Genomic DNA, 22,577 nt, shown 5'->3' on the forward strand with positions numbered 1-22,577 from the left:
GAAAAACAAATAATGGTGTGAACATTACCAATTAAAACTCCAAAAGTCAGATCTAGATATTCATTTGTGGTTGTCTTATTATATTTTCTAGGGAGATGCTGGGATGAAAGGTGAACCAGGAGAGAAAGGACAGAGGGTAAGCCTTTTCCACTCTTCTGTATTAAAAAAGACTAATGTCACACTGAAATGTGATTTGCCAACAGGTTGTTTGGAACTAATATTTTTAAATAAGAATTCTCAGATAAGATTTAAGAGTCCTCAGAGGTTGATACCTTTTAATAGCTAACTTAAAAGATGGTAACAAATTGTAAGCTTTCACTACTCAGGTCTCTTCATTAGGCAGAGAATTGTATGATTCTATGATTCTATGCCTGATGAAGAGACCTGCGTAGTCTCATAAGCTTTCAATTTGTTACCATCTTTTCAGTTAGCCATTAAAAGATATCAACCACTGAGGACTCTTAAATCTTAATATGTTTGTATGTACTGGCTAACACGGTACAAAGATATATATTTTTCCTGTATGAGATTTTAAAAGGTACTTTTGCAATTCGTTTTACCGTTTACATATACCAACATCATAAAAATATCTTTATTTGGTTTGTATAAAGGAAGGTATACAGGCTCAGTTTCTCTTATATGGTATTCTGAAATATATTTTTAGGGCACCACAGGACTCCCAGGCCGTATAGGTGATTCTGGACTAAAAGGAGAACTGGGAACACCCGGAAAAGATGTAAGCATGACTGCATTGTTTCAGGCATTCATATGTGTACGCCTGATATGAGGACTATATTTTCTAGAAAAAAAAGTATATTACAGTCAAAACCATGAATAGGTTATTGTATTTTTATTATCTCTTAATAGGGTATTGATGGCAAAAAAGGAAACAAAGGAGATGCCGTAAGTTAGTAAATGCATTAATTTAAAATCATTTCTAAATTTCTCAGTGAAATTATGGTAACATAAGGAACAGAGGAGTATATTGCTCCAATCATTTTAATAAGTAATTTATTCTCCACAGGGGCAGCCAGGACCACCTGGAAGTACAGTAAGAATTTTTATTTGTTAATACATGTTTATATACTATGTAAGTTGTGTTAAAATGGCAATCATTGTGTGACATTACATCAATACTTTTATCTTCAGGTCACTACAGTGGATAAAACATTACCTGTCAAAGGAGAGAAGGCAAGGTTTCTAAGTTGTATCACATTATGTCTTATCTTATTCCTGTTTTGGTCAATAGAAGCAGAAATATTGAAACTTTCTTTTAAATTTACTTTTATCTGTTTTAGGGAGATAGAGGAGAAGTAGGTTCTCTAGGGAATACAGGCTTGAAAGGTGATAAAGGAGATTCTGGATCACCAGGCCCAAGAGTAAGCATCAAATGATTATGGTCTTCATTACTGCTGTCCTTGCATATGCAGGGTGATTTCATTTAAATATACATATTTTTAAATGTATTTAATTTTACAAAAATAGCAATAAAATGGTACAAGGTGGATATGCAATCAAACAAATGGTTACATAGAAGCCGCATTGTTATGGCCTGGAAGGACAGATACATAGAGCAGATAGATGTATCTGGCTAAATCGATTTAAATAATTTTAATGTGTCATAAACTTTAGGTGTGAAATGAGCAGTTTTTATCAACTGTCATTTATTATATGACTGATAAGAAAATATAATTTATGTCTATAGTAAACAGTTTTATGATGACATAAAAGGTTCTTATTGCTGTTGGAGCAAAAGGCTGGTGTATTTTTTTTCCCTTTTTTTAAAGAGTGTACTGAACATAGATTAGTATGTCATTAGTATCAGCAATCTTGTTTCTCTACATTGGAACTCATGTGATGATACATGAAACCACCTATCTTCCTAGTTAATAGCAAGAATAGAGACCAGCAGAGCTAGCATAAGTACAGACTAGTGGTCCTGACAGTTGCATTTTAGTATTCATCATATTTGTCAGTGAAAAGAATCATTTTGGGTAAATTAAGTATTTTTTTGTTAAGGAGTTTGAATTAGTATTATATGAGCTAGATATATTGTATGAATAACTAACTGTTTCACATGGAAGGGTCCAGAAGGACGCCCAGGACCTCCAGGCAATGCTTTGGTGAGTTGCAATTTAGAGTTCCCTCATTTACATACAGTAGTATCGTAGGTTGAATAAAGACGTAGGTCCATCAAGTTTGAACTTTCATTAGATCAATAAATATATTGTAATTAAGTATACTTTGCGGGTCACATTGTAGGAACATTGGAGTTTTAGTTCCTAAGCTTCCAAGGCTCCAGAGATAGTTGGGATAAAATGTAGCTTCATGGCTGTGATATTTATTGCATTTAAGGCTTGAAAAAGGTCTGTTAGGGCCGAAACGTTGCATTGTCTACCTCATTTTTTTATTTTCACCATGCGTTTTTAAGGATGGATTAAAAGCTATGTTTTATCACAACTATCTCTTGTACCTTGGAATCTTAGGAACTTCTATTACTTAGGACCTTGTGGGGGGGTCATGCCAAGTTAGCACGGAATTTCCAATGGAGCATGAAAATCATTACTGGAAAATATTGGGGTTTTAGTGGTGTAAGTAGAATAATAAGGACCCCGAAGATGAGTTGGTACTGGAGCCCATCCTGCAATATACCCTAAAACACCATGATCCCTTCATAAGAATAGTGCACTTTATAAGTGTTTATTATGTTTCTTCAAAGTAGCACTGCAGTAATTGTTTTTATTTACCTCCTGAGCCATAGTTATTATGTGCACAGTGCATGTATTAATATAGGGAAGAAGGCAGCAATGGGTAAATATTTCCATACATGGACTGTATATATGATAAAAAAAAATATTTGGAGTGTTACTTCTGCTGCCCTGCACAGCTCAGGCCAGTGCCATCACTTACAACTCAGCCCAAGCCCAACTGGCATCATTTTTCAGTACATTACAGAGATTCTCCTCCCCCGTATAATGTGCACAGATCTTTCAAAGCCCTGCTCTCCTCCCTATGTTATCTTTAAAACATCAAGACTGACCCACCCAATATAATATAATCAGCGCCCCAACGCATTATCAGATCCAGAGGCTTCTCCCCAGTATATTCCCTACCACAGCCCCCTCCCAAATAGTGACATCCAGTGATCAATTGAATACAGAATCCCCCCATCCCTCCCTGCATACTGGCTATATGTTCACATTAAAGGCTTTCCCTCACTCCCCCTCCCCTGCAGTATACTTACATTAAGAGATCTCCCTCTTGCCACATGATTATATCCAACTTAAAGCCATCCTCACTGAGTGGCAAGTATACCCGCACGTAGAGCTGCTCTTCATTGCCAGCTAGCAGCACTTGCATCTGCTGACATTTTTTTTCATTGGGCCAGTAGTAAATGGTGACGAAACTGAAAAGTCTCATCACCATTTGCAAATTCAGGGTTGCACAATGGAAGCCTGAGAAATGTGGGTACAGCCCCCTGACCCTGGATACATCCTCTGCTACCATAATTATTATGGTCAATTAAGTGATAATCAGTAACAAACCAGCAATACAAAGAAATGAACAAACAATAAATAAAAAGCATAGAGCTACTTGCTCATAAAAATCTCTTGAAATGGTGGAAAATGAGTATATAAAATTACGAGGGCATCCTGATGTTCTTCAGTAACTGCACCGTGTGCCACACAAGGCATGTTTCATGTTGTCAACAGGTGGCACACACAACACCAATTCTTCAAACGAGTTTACTGCTGATCAGTTTTTCAAAAACTGCCACATTAAATGAATGAAGCAATATGAGCAGCAGAAAGGTTTCTTGTTTTAAAAATGCTAAATTATATATGTACATGGTTCTCAATCATACACGCCTTTACAATCTTATGATGGTGCAGCCCATCTAGTATCACACCATCTTGAACCCAAACACTAGTGAAGTATTGTACCATTGTTTTATAGTTGCAACATGTAGCAAGAACAACTGTTTACACTTATACAATTATATAATCAAATACTCCTGCTGGGATCACAATCAACTTGTTCTAATACTAGTTTATATTTACAGCTAGAATCTGTTCAAGAACAAGGAGTAAAAGGGGAAAAGGTAATAATGATGAAGCCATACAACTGAACATTTAATTTTATACAGTATAAATAATATGTAATATTGTATGCTATTCCATACACAACATAAATGAGTACACCCTTGGTGAAAAATATCAACAAGTTCTCTTTTTAAATAAAACATTTTTGAGATAACTATTTGACTTACTATGCTAACACCCTACTTTTCAGTTACTAATGCATACCAATGCTAAACAAGGAATTATGATAAAATATCATATTACAAAAATGAGGACACCTTTCATAAAGTTAAAAAGTATAGCATGAGAACACATTTTCCTGGTGCTAGTTAAAAGGGCTATCCTAACTTGAGAACGGTGCTCTGAAATACTCCATCCAGTCATTGAGATTAGAGATAGTTAAAGTCCGCCACCACTCATTTTTAACTGAGCATTTCAATCCCCCTAATACACTGTGTGCACGATTATTAGGCAATTTATATTTTTGATGATTATATTTATTATTGAACAACTACAGTGCTGTTGTGGCGCCCCTGAGGGTTCAGTCACCACAGAGGTACTGCATCTCACCCAGAGGTGTGGTATCTCACTCTCAGGTAAGGATGGAGTACTGCCCGGGACCCAACCACTTGCATACATTACACTCCACTTCAGAGGGCAGGGCGAGTACAGTCCCTGGTCCCTAGTTGGACGGCAGAACCATGTAGTGGGTGTGGGTGGAGGAAGAAGCACAGGGGAGCACTTCAGGTTTAGTATAAAAAGGGATGGAACCATCTAGAAAGTGTTCAGTCAGAGGAGGACAGTGAAAGGAGCAGGAGCTCTGCAGGAGCTCTGATCGGGAGGAGCGGGCCTGAGTGAGAGAGGCCCAGGAGGTCAGACTGAAGAGAAGAGAGGAGCAGGGAGGAAGGCTCCAGAAAGAAAGAGGGGATCCTAGGGGGATGGGAAGTGCTGGAGGCCACCCGTACGCCCGAATCTACCAGGACATGGAGGGATCAGGCCGCAAAGGGGACCGGCCCCTAACTAGTGGGAATTACAACATTCAGCTAGAAACCGGAGGCTTCTACATTTTCAGGGTGTAGTTGCCACAGCCGCAATTAATTGCCAAAAAGGTAGCCGCACAGGATCCAGGGAAATCCAGGTTGCCCCCCAAGATCTGAGGTTACCGGCTTGGGTCACTGGTTGTGAGGCGCAGGCCAGGAGGGTGAGAGCCAGCGCAGGAAGACGACCGAGAAAGGCACACAGAACGGGGTTCCGTTAAGTGCTCTTGAATTACCTGAGGGATTGCTGAACCCCTCTCTCGGTGAACGCAGAACGCCACGGGTGGTGATAATTGGCCGTTGTAACAGGAGCAACGTAATAATCATGAGTAAACCTTGAAGACTGCACCCCACTGTCTCTGTGAATTATTGCTGCGCCATCACCAACCCTGCACTACACTGCACAACAACAGCTATCTTATCATTAACCATCACAGCATCGCCCTGGAGCTTAGCTCTACCTGTGGAGAGCTGAACCAACTCTGCTGCATTACCAACAGCTCCAGAAGACCTGCTCTGCAGCAGCGGCTCCATATAGCCGCATATCCCAGGTGGCGTCACGAACATTAAACATAAAAACTATAAATCCCCCTTCATTGACTGCCCTGGGTCACGGACCGGGTCACCGCCACTGTGACATCTCCCCTTGCAAGAAGCGGCCCGGCACCGAGCGGCCCGGCACCGAGTACCCCACAGCCCAGGGGGCGCATCACTGTCAGTCAATCCAAAAGGTAATTAGCCCTGAAATCTAAATATTTAAAAAGGTAAAATTGAGATTTTGTCTTTCATAAGTTAGTATCTATGTGTGTAGAATTATTATGCAACTAAAGGGTCCACAAATTCTCAATAGGGTTTAGGTCAGGTGAAGAATGAGATATCATTATATTTTCATCTTTAAGGCCCTTACTGGCTAGCCAAGCAATGGAGTGCTTCAATGCAATGGCATACCGCCAATAGCGGCAGGCCACGCGACTGCTATGGGGCCCGTGAACCAGCCAGCGCAGCCCCCCACCCCACATTCAACTGTATCTGCAGATGCCGAAACCGTTGAAAGCAATGATGGAGGAGGGAGCGTCATGTGACACTCCCTCTCCCATCATTCCTCTTCTGCGTCTGACTCAGTGGGCGTGATGACTAGTGTTGAGCGAGCACTAAAATGCTTGGGTGCTTGAAGCTCGGGCCGAGCTCGCCGTGATACTCGGGTGCTCGACCCGAGCAACGAGCCCAATGTTAGTCTATGGGAGACTCGAGCATTTTTGCGGTGGCACCCCCGGCAGTCTTTTAAAAGCCTAACAAGTGCCCAAAACGATAGTGACAGTGCTCAAATGACATGGAGACAGCATGGGGATCGCCCCAGGAAGCATTTCTGACTCCCAGGTCACTGCTGTCAACAACGTGGTCAGAGGTATTAAGCCACTTTTACAGGCTCACAATAAAACGTTCAAAAACGAAAGTGAAACTTTTTTCCTGTGAAATATGTTAAGGAACATCCTTTCCAGGGTAAAGACTTGTGTATAAGTTAAAATAAATGACCAAAAACAAAAATACTCCTCCACACCTTCGGCTATGTTCACAAGTAGCATTTTTTATGCGTTTTTGCACTTTTGTATTGCTTTCAACTATGACAAATGCATTCACCGTGAAATGTCATTTTAACATTTTACAACCTAATCTGGCCATGTGCTGTGTGACACATGCATAAAGTGCTGAAAAGACAAGGGAACAGCATGGGGAAGACCCCTGGAAGCATCTCTGACTCCCAGGTCACTGTCTAAAAGTGTGCCCATCATAAGTGATCCTTACCGCATCAGGAGATGCAGACTTGCAACTATCCCCATGCAAGTTCTAGTCCCAGGGCAGTGTTCAATTGTACCTCCCCCATTCCTTGCAATACAAGCTCAAGTATGCAGCCTGCCACCCACCCACCCCCAGGCTGCAATACCATACTGCTTGCTTGCTTGAACTTGAAATTGGGCCTTTTAGGCATGTGGAGGCGGAATCTGGCCACCACGTCATGGCTGTGTTGGCGGCCTGGAATCCATACTCAGTCCCCAGCCGCCCGGCGGCCGGGTGTCCATACTCGGTCCCCAGCCGCCCCGCGGCCGGGTGTCCACACACGGTCCCCAGCCGCCTGGGGGAAGCCGGGTGTCCATAAACGGTCCCCAGCCGCCCCTATTTCTCCTTGGAACATCCCCCCACACTTTTCTTAGCCCGGCCTGCTTTAGGCAGCATTGGACGAGCCCACCAGAGAACCAGACTCCTCCGGTGGGCCCTGACTTCTCCATCGGTGGAGTTGAGAGTGCCAAGGTGAGGAGCATGATGATGATGACAGAAGTTAGCATCTGCTATGTTTTCTTTTAATGCAAGTGTAAGTGTGCAGCCTGCCACCCACCCACCCCCAGACTGCAATTCCATACTGCTAGCTTGCACTTGAAATGGGGCCTTTTAGTTTGGAGGAGGCCGAAGCTGGCCACTACCTCATGGCTGCTTCGGCAGCGAGGTATCCATACTCAGTCCCCAGCCGCCCCTATTTGTCCTGGTGTGCCTTATACATAAGATTAAGCGCGTATACCAAAACATTACCTGTGCCCTCCCCAGTGCATTTAGTGGGAAGGAGAGCCTATTCCGCTGTAGTGTCTGCATGCCAAACCCCTGTTCATGGTACATGCGAAGATGCCTCCCACCTTGCACCTGTCATTGCAGACTTGCAACTATCCCCATTCAAGTCCTTGTCCCAGGGCAGTGTTCAATTGTACCTCTCCCATTCCTTGCAATGCAAGCGCAAGTATGCAGCCTGCCACCCACCCACCCCCAGGCTGCAATACCATACTGCTTGCTTGCTTGCACTTTAAATTGGGCCTTTTAGGCATGTGGAGGCGGAATCTGGCCACCACGCCATGGCTGTGTCGGCGGCCTGGTATCCATACTCAGTCCCCAGCCGCCTGGTGGCCGGGTGTCCCCGCTTGCTCCCCAGCCTCCAGGGGGTGGCAGGGTGTCCATACTCGGTCCCCAGCCACCCCTATTTGTCCCGGTAACCTTTCCCACACTTTTCTTAGCCTGGCCTGCTTTAGGGCAGCAGTGGCCGAGCCCACCGGACTATCAGACTCCTCCGGTGGGCCCTGGCTTCTCCATCAGGGGAGTTGAGAGTGCCAAGGTGAGGAGCATGATGAGGATGATAGAAGTTAGCATCTGCTTTGTTTTGTTGTAATGCAAGCGCATGAATGTAGTAGCGGCTAGGCCTGAGGTGGTCAGCGTTTTGGCGCATATCCTACCTCCTCCGAGGATTGCTGGATGTTTTCCTGCTACTATCCAAGTTCTATGACTCCCGTTAAAACAAAGCTTCAGGTGATAAATGATGGATGAGGTAGTGGCAAAGGAGAAAGAGCAGGAGGAACAGGGACCATTCACATCAATATCAGGCCAGTCAACCAGATATGTCTTGTAGGATATGTTTCTGTAACAAAAGGAGCGGTTCGGCTACACAGTTATAGGGCATACAGTGAGTGCAATGCCTACCAAAAATTTCGAGCCACTCCAATGCCCCTTGGAAATGACATGAAGGTCAGAGGGCGTTAACTAAACCTTTTTTTACATTTATAGCAACTGGGTCTCCCGTGCACTGTTGGCCTAAGCAGTGAATGGAAGGCTTTCCAAAAATTATGAGGAACTGCAATGCCCCTTACAAGAGCCATGTGTGGCACCCCAGGGGTCTGGTCACCACAGTAATAGAGATATTACGTCGGAGAGCAAGTGGGAGGTTTCCTGGTCAGGATCCCTTAAACATGCAAAATCCTCCTGCCCCAATCCTGGGAGGGGAGAATTCTGCCCTTATAAACTGGATCTGGGGCGGGGTTGAGTGAGTCAGAGAACAGTCAGAGTCAGAGTGAGAGCAAGGGAAAGTAACAGCAAGGAGCTCTGTAGGAGCTAGGAGCTAAAGACCAGGGGCTGGAAGCTGAGCAGAGCTCGCCCTGGCAGAAGACAATAGGAACCGGACACAGGAGTCCGAAGCTGTGAGGACTTATATATCCAGCAGCAGAAACCAGCCGGCAGGGGATTTCAGGTCCTCTGGCCATAGAAGCCCGGAGGCTCATGCACAAGCAAGGGACCAGCACCGCCGTCGTGGAGCAGAGGCTAACAGAAGGCCCCAAGTCACCACCCATACGGGTGAGCACTACACGGTACACTCAGGGATGTGGGCTACTTCTTCCCGCTTACAGCAAGGTAGCCAGGAAGAGTGCAGACAGACGGGGAGGCCTACAACTCCACCTGGCCAGGGGAACTCCTGCTTGCTCACAGACTGACCAGGCCTCTTATGCTAGCCAGTACTCCCGGGAGGGTCTACCTTATAATCATCAGTAAAGACCCTGAACTGCACTGCAAAGACTCTGAGTCATTCCTGCTGCGCTCGTGCACCATCACCCCCATCATCCACACTCACTGCCCTGAGGCTATACTCCTCCCGAGGGGAGTTATCCCATTCTATGCTGCGCACACAACACCAGCCTCAGCGGTCTGCCTCGCAGCGGTGGTACTCCCTGACCGCAATCCACGGGTGGCTCAGTCGGACAATTAACCTCAAAACCTAAGAAAGACTGCCACTGGTTTGACCAGCCTGAGCCACGGGACCGGGTCACCGCCACGGAGACTACAGACCCCAGAGACCCGGCACCGGGTATCCCACACACGTGTACACAAGGCCCAGGGGGCGCGTTACATGCAGTACAGCATATTACAAACATAAGTCCCATTATTGGGGAGTGGGTGTCCCATGGTATTTGCTTATGCTTTCCAAGCAAAAGCTGCCAAAAATTAGGACGGAGCAACTTGCAATGCCCCTTACAAGAGCCATGCAGTACAGCATATTACAAACATAAGTCCCATTATTGGGGAGTGGGTGTCCCATAGTATTTGCTTATGCTTTCCCAGCAAAAGCTGCCAAAAATTAGGACGGAGCAACTTGCAATGCCCCTTACAAGAGCCATGCAGTACAGCATATTACAAACATAAGTCCCATTATTGGGGAGTGGGTGTCCCATGGTATTTGCTTATGCTTTCCCAGCAAAAGCTGCCAAAAATAAGGACGGAGCAACTTGCAATGCCCCTTACAAGAGCCATGCAGTACAGCATATTACAAACATAAGTCCCATTATTGGGGAGTGGGTGTCCCATAGTCCCATAGTATTTGCTTATGCCTTGCAAGCAAAAGCTGCCAAAAATAAGGACGGAGGAACTTGCAATGCTGGCACCCTGGTGGTATAGTGGTGGTGGAGGCTGAGGATAAGGAGAAGAAGATTAAACAGCCGAAACGAGGAAGCGTATACCCATGTGTGGGTGTGAAGCGGTGCATGTGAATACACCTCCCGAAATAACACAGTGGATTTGACTTTATGTTACTCTGCTGTCATTTGGTGGTGATGAGAAGACTGGCCCAATCCAGCCCTTGTTCATTTTGATAAGGGTCAGCTTGTCAGCATTGTCAGTTGACAGGCGAGTGCGCTTATCAGTTATAATTCCCCCAGCGGCACTAACAACACGCTCCGATAACACGCTAGCGGCAGGGCAGGCCAGGACCTCCAAGGCGTAAAGAGTGAGTTCATTCCAATCGTCCAGCTTGGATACCCAATAATTAAAAGGCACAGAGGAATCACGGAGGACGCTGGTACTCCCTCACCATCTTTTGAAAACTTTCCACTCCTTGTGAGACTACCCCGCGCCTCAGGGCCTGTAAGCTGGGCGGGTGTCAGAAAACTGTCCCAGAACGTTGAGTGTTCCCCTGCCTCTGCTGGATTGGAGTTGCATCTCTCTCGCCTGTATGCCTTGGTTGGGCAACGAACTGTGACCTCTGCCGCTAGCGTGTTCAGATGGGAATTTTTTTAAGAGTTCTGCAGCAAGGGCCTTCTGGTATTGCCCCATTTTTGTAGATCTCTCCACCTCAGGAATAAGAGAGTGAAAGTTCTCCTTGTAGTGGGGGTCTGCAAGTGTCAACAACCTGTAATGACTGTCACCCAACATTTTGACAACGCGAGGGTCACAGTTAAGGCAGCGTAACATAAAGTCAGCCATGCGTGCCAGACTGGTAATGGGCAAGATTTCCGTGTCCTCACCAATATGACGACTGACCATGCTCTCCTCCTCCTCCTCTTCCTCCTCCCCCCTGTCCTCAGGCCACCCATGCTGAACCGACGGTATGACACTTGTACAGGTACTACCGTCTACAACGCATGATAGCAGCTCCTGTTCTTCCTCCTCCTCCTCCTCCTCCTCCTCTCCCTCATTGTCCCCCAATGCACGTTGGGATGAGATGAGGCTGGGCTGTGTGTAATCGCCCGCTACGGCTTCTTGATCCATCTCATCATACTCTGGCTGCAATGCCTCCTCTTTAATTCTCTGCAGAGAGCGTTGCAAAAGACAGACAAGTGGGATGCTGACACTAATGATGGCGTCATCGCCACTCACCATCTTGGTGGCCTCCTCAAAGTTTGTCAGGATGGTACATATGTCAGACATCCAGGTCCACTCCTGAGGTCTTATGTGTGGAGTCTGACCTGAATATCGACGGCCTTGTTGCAGCTGGTACTCCACAACTGCTCTCTTCTGCTCACAAATCCTTTGCAACATGTGGAGGGTAGAGTTTTAACGTGTGGGGACATCACACACCAGTCGGTGTGCCGGAAGCTGCAAACGCTGCTGCAACACAGCAAGGGCGGCGGAAGCTGTAACCGACTTGCGAAAATGAGCTGACAGGCGGCGTACTTTCACGAGCAGATCTGGCAACTCGGGGTACGATTTAAGAAACCGCTGAACCACGAGGTTAAGCACATGAGCCAGGCATGGTACGTGTGTGATCTCACCTCGCCTCAGAGCCGCCACCAGGTTACGGCCATTGTCACACACGACCGTGCCGGGATGTAGGTTCAGCGGTCTCAGCCACAGATCTGCCTGCTCTTTCACAGCTGTCCACAACTCACAAGCAGTGTGAGGTTTATCACCAAAGCTTATGAGTTTCAGCACAGCCTGATGCCGCTTGGCGGAGGCAGTACTGCAATGCTTCCAGCTTGTAACTGATGTGGTGATATCTGAGATGGAGGCTGAACATGAGGAGGAGGAGGAGGAGGAGGATGCACAGGAGCTGTACACTGTGGGGGCAACTCTGACTGACATAGGGCCCGCAATCCTCGGTGTGGGGAGGATGTGTTCTGTCCCAAGGTCCGACTGGGTCGCGGCTTCCACTATGTTTACCCAGTGTGCCGTCAGAGAGATGTACCGTCCCTGGCCACAAGCACTTGTCCTCGTGTCCGTTGTCAGGTGGACTCTCCCAGTAACTGCGTTGTTGAGGGCACGACAGATGCTTTGGGACTCGTGCTTGTGTAGTGCGGGGATGGCACACCGGGCAAAATAGTGTCGGCTGGGGACCGAGTACCGAGGGACGGCCACCGCCATAAGATTGCGGAAGGATTCCGTCTCCACCAGCCTAAAAGGCAGGATTTCCAATGCAAGCAGTCGTGAAATGTGTGAATTTAGGACTGTGGTCTGTGGGGCGTTAGCTGCGAATTTCCACTTTCGTTCAAAGGTCTGGGATATGGACAATTGAACACTGCGGTGGGACGTGGACGTGGACGTTGATGCTGTTTCTTGAGAAACTGCCATAACAAGTGAAGACTGAGAGGAGGGGGCATCTTTGCATGCAGTATGGACAGGGGATTGCCTTGCACACACAACAGGGGGTTCTATTGCACGCACAACAGTGGAAGAAGCAGTGGTGACACCCGCTGACACTGGTCGTGGACCCTGGGTTTCGCCCCACAAAGTCGGGTGCTTTGCTGCCATGTGCCTGATCATGCTGGTGGTGGTCAGGCTGGTAGTTTTGTCACCCCTGCTGATGCTGGCATGGCAGGTGGAACATATGGCCTTTTGGGGTTATCAGCAGAGTCTTTAAAAAAATTCCAGACTCTGGAAGACCTACCGCTTGTACTGGCAACATCCCTCGTGTTGGTGTTACGGGGAACGGTTGCCTGCCTTCTGTCTGCGGCCACCACACTGCTTCTTCCTGCCTGTTGGGGTACTCTGCCTCCCTCCCCCTGTGTGCTGCTGGCCTCTCTCTGCATGTCCTCCTTCCACGTTGGGTCAGTTACTAGATCATCCACCACCTCCTCCTCTTCCACTTGCGCACCACGATCCTCCTCCTCACTTCCTGGCAATTGTGTCTCGTCATCGTCCACCTCTTGTGACAGATTGCCAACGTCGACTTCCTGTGGCCGTGGCTGTTCAAATATTTGGGCATCGCAACATGGGATCTCCTCTTCCACCACTTTAAGCGTATCAGGCGAGGGGCCCAAATATGGAATTGGACCAGTGAACAGCTCTTCAGAGTGTCCAAGTGTGGGATCACTTGCTGTCTGACGACACTCGGCATGGTGGGAGGAAGGAGCATCAGGGTGAGGAGGAGTATGCGGTCGAGACTCACGGCTACTAAGAGTTGACCGTGTGGAAGACAGACCGGAGGTAGTGGTGCCCAGGTAACTGGAAGTATTATCTGCTATCCAATTAATAACCTGTTCACACTGATCAGTTCTCAATACTGGTGTTGTTCTGTGCTTCCCTAGTAATTCAGCCAAGAAGTGGGAGCGAGAAGATGTGGCTGTTGGTTGTGGCACATTTTCACCTTGGCCACGGCCCCGCCCTCTGCATGAACCACCACTTCCACGTCCCTTGCCACGCGCCTTGCCCATTGTAAATGAAGTAAAATAGCTTACACTTGCACTATCAATGGAAAAAGGGTAATAAAGAGTAGATTAGAACCGTGGAAGAGGAAAGCCACAGTTATTGTTTACTGGGGTATACCACACTTTTTTAAATAGAGATATTTGCGGCTGAACAGTGAGCGACACACTCAAACTGCTTTTTTTTTTAGATACCAAAGGCCCAAAACTGGATAGTACAGCGATTTGACCCGTGGAACTGCGAAACCACACTGGGATGTCGGGCCTACACAAGACTATTTTCAATAGATATATTTTTGTGTCACAACAGTCAGGAGACACTACTGTTTTTCTTTACGGAAAAAACTACCAAAAGCTGAATAATTGAGATTTTTTACCGTGGAAGAGGAAAGCCACAGTTATTGTTTACTGGGGTATACCACACTTTTTTAAATAGAGATATTTGCGGCTGAACAGTGAGCGACACACTCAAACTGCTTTTTTTTTTAGATACCAAAGGCCCAAAACTGGATAGTACAGCGATTTGACCCGTGGAACTGCGAAACCACACTGGGATGTCGGGCCTACACAAGACTATTTTCAATAGATATATTTTTGTGTCACAACAGTCAGGAGACACTACTGTTTTTCTTTACGGAAAAAACTACCAAAAGCTGAATAATTGAGATTTTTTACCGTGGGATGGCAAAACCACAGTTATTGTTTACTGGGGTATACCACACTTTTTTAAATAGAGATATTTGCGGCTGAACAGTGAGCGACGCACTCAAACTGCTTTTTTTTTTAGATACCAAAGGCCCAAAACTGGATAGTACAGCGATTTGACCCGTGGAACTGCGAAACCACACTGGGATGTCGGGCCTACACAAGACTATTTTCAACAGATATATTTTTGTGTCACAACAGTCTGGAGACACTACTGTTTTTCTTTACGGAAAAAACTACCAAAAGCTGAATAATAGAGATTTTTTTACCATGGGATGGCAAAACCACAGTTATTGTTTACTGGGGTATACCACACTTTTTTAAATAGAGATATTTGCGGCTGAACAGTGAGCGACACACTCAAACTGCTTTTTTTTTAGATACCAAAGGCCCAAAACTGGATAGTACAGCGATTTGACCCGTGGAACTGCGAAACCACACTGGGATGTCGGGCCTACACAAGACTATTTTCAACAGATATATTTTTATGTCACAACAGTCAGGAGACACTACTGTTTTTCTTTACGGAAAAAAACTACCAAAAGCTGAATAATAGAGATTTTTTACCGTGGGATGGCAAAACCACAGTTATTGTTTACTGGGGTATACCACACTTTTTTAAATAGAGATATTTGCGGCTGAACAGTGAGCGACACACTCAAACTGCTTTTTTTTTAGATACCAAAGGCCCAAAACAGAATAGTACAGTGATTTGACCTGTGGAACTGCGAAACCACACTGGGATGTGGGGCCTACACAAGACTATTTTCAACAGATATATTTTTGTGTCACAACAGTCAGGAGACACTACTGTTTTTCTTTACGGAAAAAACTACCAAAAGCTGAATAATAGAGATTTTTTACCATGGGATGGCAAAACCACAGTTATTGTTTACTGGGGTATACCACACTTTTTTAAATAGAGATATTTGCGGCTGAACAGTGAGCGACACACTCAAACTGCTTTTTTTTTTTAGATACCAAAGGCCCAAAACTGGATAATACAGCGATTTGACCCGTGGAACTGCAAAACCACACTGGGATGTCGGGCCTACACAAGACTATTTTCAACAGATATATTTTTGTGTCACAACAGTCAGGAGACACTACTGTTTTTCTTTACGGAAAAAACTACCAAAACCTGAATAATAGAGATTTTTTACCGTGGGATGGCAAAACCACAGTTATTGTTTACTGGGGTATACACACTTTTTTAAATAGAGATATTTGCGTCTGAACAGTGAGCGACACACTCAAACTGTTTTTTTTTTAGATACAAATGGCCCAAAATGCATAATACAGAGGTTTGAACCGTGGAAGTGCAAAACAACACTTCTGTTTCTCTAGCCTACACCAGACTATTTTCAACAGTTATATTTGTGTCTGAAAAATCAGAGACACGCTTTTTTTGGGGGGGGGGGAGGACACACCGAAAGGTTAATAAGACGGGTATTTGTACAATGTGAAGGAGGAAAAAAAAAGGAGGATTTAGATGAAAAAAAAGGATTTTTCCTGGCCCCCGACACCTGGTGCTAAGTCCAGCAATTTCAGCAACAGGAGCACACAGGACTGTAATGCAGCGTTTGCTGGTATAACCACTGTGTCTCCTATACCGCCTGCCTGCCTGGTATCTGGGATGGATATTAGTCCTGAAAAGGACTGTTTGTTTGTTCTGGCAGCCTTTACAGACCCTACACTAACTATTTCGCAGTTTATATCTCTCCCTAAATCAGCAGCGCTGTCCCTACACTGTCTAATCCGGAGCGACTGTGTCCAAGATGGTGGCGCCCTGTTTTAAATACTCGAGGTGACGCTGTGCGGCCAGCCAATCACTGTAATGCCCACAACCAACATGGCTGCAGCATTACAGTGACTGGCTGGCAAGCTCCCGTCCGAGTAACCCGGAAATGCTCGGTGCTCGCCGAACATCCCGAGTAGCGTGATGCTCGGGCGAGTACCGAGCAGTGTCGAGCATGTTCGCTCAACACTAGTGATGATGTCACTTCATCGCGCCATGCTGTGACAGACAGTGGTGCTGCTGAGGTGAGGAGATGCACTGCAGAGACTGAAGCAGCAGGGGGAATGAGGAGCTGTGAGTATTGCATTTATTTATTTTTAAAATAAGTGAGTACATGGTGGCCATAATACTGGAGCACTGGGGGCTGCATTATACCCTATGGGGGCTGCATTATACTCTATGGGGGCTGCATTACACCCTATGCGCGCTGCATTTTACCCTATGGGGGCTTCATTTTACTGTGTGGAGGACTATGGGGAGTGTATTATACTGTGTAGAGGACTATGGAGAGTGTATTATACTGTGTGTAGGACCATGGGGAGTGTATTATACTGTATGGAGGACTATGGGGAGTGTATTATACTGTGTGGATGACAATTGGGAGTGCATTATACCGTGTGGAGGACCATGGGGAGTGTATTATACTGTGTGGAGGACAACGAGGAGAGTATTATACTGTGTAGAGGACCATGGGGAGTGTATTATACTGTGTGGAGGACCATGGGGAGTGTATTATACTGTTTGGAGGACTATGGGGAGTGTATTATACAGTGTGGAGGACTGTGTGGAGTGTGTTGTACTGTGTGGAGGACCATGGTGAGTGCATTATACTGCGTGGAGGACTATGGGGAGTTTGTTATACTGTGTGGAAGACCATGGGGAGTGTATTATACTGTGTGGAGGAACATGGGGAGTGTATTATACTGTGTGGAAGACCATGGGGAGTGTATTATACTGTGTGGAGGACCATGGGGAGTGTATTATACTGTGTGGATGACTATGGGGAGTGTGTTATACTGTGTGGAGGACTATGAGGAGTGTATTATACTGTGTGGAGCACCATGGGGAGTGTATTATACTGTGTGGAGGACTATGAGGAGTGTATTATACTGTGTGGAGGACTATGGGGAGTGTATTATACTGTGTGGAGGACTATGGGGAGTGTATTATACTGTGTTGATGACCATGGGGAGTGTATTACACTGTGTGGAGGACTATGGGAATGTATTATACTGTGTGGAGGACCATTGGGAGTGTATTATACTGTGTGGAGGACTATGGGGAGTGTATTATACTGTGTGAAGGACTATGTGGAGTGCATAATACTGTGTGGAAGACCATGGAGATGTATTATACTGTGCAGTGGACCATGGGGAGTGTATTATATTGTGTGGAGGACTATGTGGACTGTATTATGATGTGTGGAGGACTATGGGGAGTGTATTATGCTGTATGGAGCACCATGGGGAGTGTATTATACTGTGTGGAGGACTATAGGGAGTGTATTATACTGTGTGGACAAGCATGGGAGTGTATTATACTCTAGGGAAGACCATGGGGAGTGTATTATACTGTGTGGCAGACCATGGGGAGTGTATTATACTGTGCGGAGGACCAGAGGGAGTGTATTATACTGTGTGGAGGACCATGGGGGTGTATTATACTGTGTGGAGGAGCACGGGGAGTTCATTATACTGTGTGGAGGACCATGAGGAGTGTATTATACTATGTGGGGGCCATGGGGAGTGTATTATACTGTGGTGAAGACCATGGGGAGTGTATTATACTGTGTGGAGAACCATGAGAAATGTATTATACTGTGTGGAGGATCATGGGGAATGCATTATACTGTGTGGAGGACCTTGGAGAGTGCATTATACTCTGTGGAAGACCATAGGTAGTGCATTATACTCTGTGAAGGACCATGGGGAGTGCATTATACTTTATGGAGGACCATGGGGAGTGCACTATGCTCTGTGGAAGACTATGAGGAATGCATTATACTCTGTGGAGGACCATGGGGAATGCATTATACTCTGTTATACTCTGTGGAGGACCATAGGGAGTGCATTTTACTCTGTGGAAGGTTATGTTGGTTCATTATACTGTATGCAAGCAATTACACAGTGTGAAAGTTTGTGTGGGGACCATTATACTGTTTGCAGGGCTAGTGCGGGCTATTATACAGTGTGGGGCTAGTATACTGTTTGGAGGGCTGGGTGGAGGCTGGGTGCACAAGAGACATGTGACCTGCTGTCATGCAGGAGAAAAATACAAAAGACAAAGAGGTCAGAAGAGACAGTCAGTCTTTGCTTGAACCTGTACCAAGTCACCACCTGTGGAGAAGAAAACTGCACCGGCTTACAGCCAAGCATTAAGGGGACGTGTTGAAGAATGCAAGCAACGGATGTGAATTAATTGAGGGGTGAAGAGTCTTTCCAGAGGAAAGGAAGTACTGTTTACTGAGGTGAAGATAAAAGATGGCAAAGTTTTGATCACATGAGCAGAGGCCCAATTGGACGAGCAGAGGTTCGATCGCATGAGCAGTAGCCTGATACGGTGAGCAGAGGTTTGATCACATGAGCAGAGGCTTGATTGTATAAGCCGAGGTTCACTCATGTAAGCAGTGGCCCGACTGGACAAGCAGAGGCGCAATTGGATGAGCAGAGGTCCGATCGCGTGAGAAGCGGGGAGCATGAGTTTATCTCCCTGGAGACTGAAGATTATGAGAGAAGGTCTGTTGCAAAAAGAACTGTCTGTGGCTTGCTGTGTGAGAACGGGTCTAGACTTGAGGCCTAGCGGAAGTGCATAGTTGGTGAATTCCTGTTTGGGCCTGGGGTGACGACCACTACCAGGAGTGGGAGCTGGCTGATGGAAGTCCATACGGATTCAACCTGCAAGCTGTCGACTGGCAGGTCATCTGAACATCTTTATTACCACCAGTTAATGTACATTTATACAGATATTTGTGTATACATTTGTATTGTATATACCTTATGTGAATGTTGATGTTTAAGCTGTATTTAGTGCATATCCTTTAGCGAGTTGCCCAGCAGAGGGTTAATTGAGTAGCGCAAAGTTTAGTGAGTCTCAGTGTCAGTGTCTATGTGTTTCAGGGACAGTTAGTCGACAACTAGGTAATCAATGTCTCACTCCTGAATGAAGTAGCGCCAGATTTGTTGTTTTCTTATGCAAAGTCCAGAATACCATGGCCAGGACCAAGGCCAGACTGTAGCCACAGGACCGAGAGAGCGCAGGGATAGCGCTATGTTGTCTGAACTGTTAGCACTGCAAAATTGTAATTTTCCTGTATTTTACCTTAACTTACTAATTGTGTAAATAGTTAATAAATAATAACCTGTTCTTTTATAATCATTAAGTCCGTGTCCTCTTTGATGCTGCATCCATGTACCTATTTTCATAGTGAGAAGAGCATGGTCCATAGTGTAAAGTGCAGCAGTGGTAAAGTCCTTGTTGAAAGACGCTATCCTCTCTACACACCCTGGCTGATAGTCTTCTATGTTGAATAATCATTTTGTCATACATCCATGAATTGTAATTTAGACCATGAAGAAACTGAAATATTTTTTCTGTATCTATGTACTTATTTTTGCTGTGCATTGTATTTGTCATATATTTTTCAACTGGATTTTATAGCTGGCTTGTTGTTGTCATAGGGAAGTCCAGGCTCCCCTGGAAAAAATGGCATAGATGGCAAAGATGGAATCCATGGAACACCTGGACAAACGGTAAGGAAATAGTTTCTTCATATTTGATATTATATTTTTCACATGAACTGCAATCCACAGTTGGGGTGACAATAGAAATGATAGAATTTTGCAACATTTGTATCTGAAAATGTTAATATTTTTTGTAACCTAGTCAAATGTCTATAGAAAAGAAAGGTGTAACGCTAATTGTTTTCTTGCAGTAAATTATACCACCTCCAAATTATATTTATTACTTACTTTAGATCTGACGTATCTGTAGATTTTAAGGGGAAATGTAAACTAGTGCTGCATACATGGTAAAACCTGTACGCTCTGTCACAGAATGGAAAAAAAGATTCCTGCAAACTTACGGCAACAAACTTAACCATTAGATTCGAAGACACAGGACCTCAAAAAAAGTTTTAGATTTTCGACACAAACACAAAACTGTTTTTCTTAATTCCAGATTAACACTCATGTATTCATATAATGTGCTTTCATTAGGAATATGAAGAATATATAATAAATCATTGTTGTCATAACAGTTACAATAAATTATTACTAATATTTACATTGTGTGTCTGTGTATACGATTTGTTAATTATTTAGATATTTAAACATGGATTCTATGAATTGCAGGGAGAACCTGGAGATAAAGGAGAGCCAGGAGAAGTAAGTATTTCTGGAAAAGGAGCTACTAAAAATAAATACAACACAACTGACCTCATTGGTTCCATTTTTTATAAGATCAGTGATGGGTCAGGTTTGTAATGGATCCTTTTTTGTAGGCAGGACAATCTTTCTTTTTATACAGAAAATTGCTCAATGATGGTTTTTTTTTTCAATATCCTAATTGATTTCGGTGGAATATGTTATTAGTAAATGTCCTACTATAGATTAAATTAAAGTCCTCCAAACCCGCCAGTATCAGCAAGAATCAGACAACCATATAATAGGTATCTGCGCCTCCTAACTCCTACACATGATGTTAGGGGAGATAAGGGTTGGGTAGTTTGAATTCAAATGCTCCACCCCTTTGTTCTCCAGGAGATAAGCCGCTGTCCCAGCTGTCTGACAGCCGGCAGATGGTTTCTCCTCTCTTCTCTCTGAAAACAGGCTAGTATAGTTTTCTATCAATAAGTATGGAATTTGATCTTCATTTAAGTCAATAAAGAAATAAATCCTATTCTTTTTGCATGATCTATGCAGAGATAACAGTTTATTATTTACTAGCTATTGAACCCGTTCTACGCCCGGGTGGCGAGCATTTTTATTGGTATATGGTCTCCCATGCTGGTATGTGCTGCCCCCCTCCTTGTATTTGTGCTGCCCCCATCCTGTCTCCACCATCCTATCCTGGTATGCATGGCACCCCTCACCCCCTATCCTGGTATGCATGGCACCCTTCACCCCCAATCCTGGTATGCGTGGCACCTCTCACCCCCAATCCTGGTATGCATAGCACCCCTCACCCCCAATCCTGGTATGTGTGGCACCCCTCATCCCTATCCTGGAGTGTATGGTATCCCTCATCCTGGTATGCATGGCACCCCATCCCTCATCTCCAATCCCGGTATGCATGGTACCCCTCACCCCCAATCCCATTATGCATGGCACCCCTCATCCCCAATACCGGTATGCGTGGCACCCATCATCCACAATCTTGATACGCGTGGCACCCCTCATTCCCAATCCTGGTATGCATGGCACCCCTCATCCCCAATCGCTGTATGCATGGCACCCCTCATCCCCACTCCCGGTATGCGTGGCACCCCTCATCCCCAATCCTGATATGCGTGGCACCCCTCATTCCCAATCCTTGTATGCATGGCACCCCTCATCCCCAATCCTGGTATGCATGGTACCCCATCCCTCATCCCTGTCCTGGTATGTATGGTATCCCTCATCCTGGTATGCATGGCACCCCATCCCTCATCCCCAATCCCGGTAGGCGTGGCACCCATCATCCTCAATCCCGGTATGCGTGGCACCCCTCATCCCCAATCCCGGTATGCATGGCACCCCTCATCCCCAATCCCGGTATGCGTGGCACCCCTCATCCCCAATCCCGGTATGCGTGGCACCCCTCATCCCCAATCCCAGTATGCGTGGCACCCCTCATCCCCAATCCCGGTATGCGTGGCACCCCTCATCCCCAATCCCGGTATGTGTGGCACCCCTCGTCCCCAATCCCGGTATGCTGGCACCCCTCATCCCCAATATCGGTATGCGTGGCACCCCTCATCCCCAATCCCGATATGCTTGGCACCCCTCGTCCCCAATCCCGGTATGCGTGGCATACCTTGTCCCCAATCTCGGTATGCGTGGCACCCCTCGTCCCCAATCCCGGTATGCGTGGCACCCCTCATCCCCAATCCCGGTATGCGTGGCACCCCTCATTCCCAATCCCGGTATGCGTGGCACTCCTCATCTCCAATCCCGGTATGTGTGTCAGCACTTATCCCCAATCATGATATGCGTGGCACCCCTCATCCCCAATCCCGGTATGCGTGGCACCCCTCATC

General features: G+C 45.8%; 1 protein-coding gene across 1 annotated transcript in view; it reads left to right on the forward strand.

Annotated features, from left to right (window-relative positions):
• LOC141167259 (uncharacterized) overlaps positions 1–22,577 on the forward strand; it is a 705,047-nt gene that overhangs the window by 335,065 nt on the left and 347,405 nt on the right. The window contains exons 50-59 of the mRNA XM_073654695.1: positions 92–136; positions 665–736; positions 868–903; positions 1,025–1,051; positions 1,150–1,191; positions 1,299–1,379; positions 2,085–2,123; positions 4,064–4,102; positions 20,020–20,091; positions 20,692–20,724. Coding sequence (XP_073510796.1) covers positions 92–136; positions 665–736; positions 868–903; positions 1,025–1,051; positions 1,150–1,191; positions 1,299–1,379; positions 2,085–2,123; positions 4,064–4,102; positions 20,020–20,091; positions 20,692–20,724 — 486 coding nt within the window. The remainder of the gene's footprint in view (positions 1–91; positions 137–664; positions 737–867; positions 904–1,024; positions 1,052–1,149; positions 1,192–1,298; positions 1,380–2,084; positions 2,124–4,063; positions 4,103–20,019; positions 20,092–20,691; positions 20,725–22,577) is intronic.

This window comes from Phyllobates terribilis, unplaced genomic scaffold, assembly GCF_046119375.1.
Source record: "Phyllobates terribilis strain yellow unplaced genomic scaffold, ASM4611937v1 Scaffold_11__3_contigs__length_659146591, whole genome shotgun sequence".
NCBI classification, from domain to species: Eukaryota; Metazoa; Chordata; class Amphibia; order Anura; family Dendrobatidae; genus Phyllobates; species Phyllobates terribilis.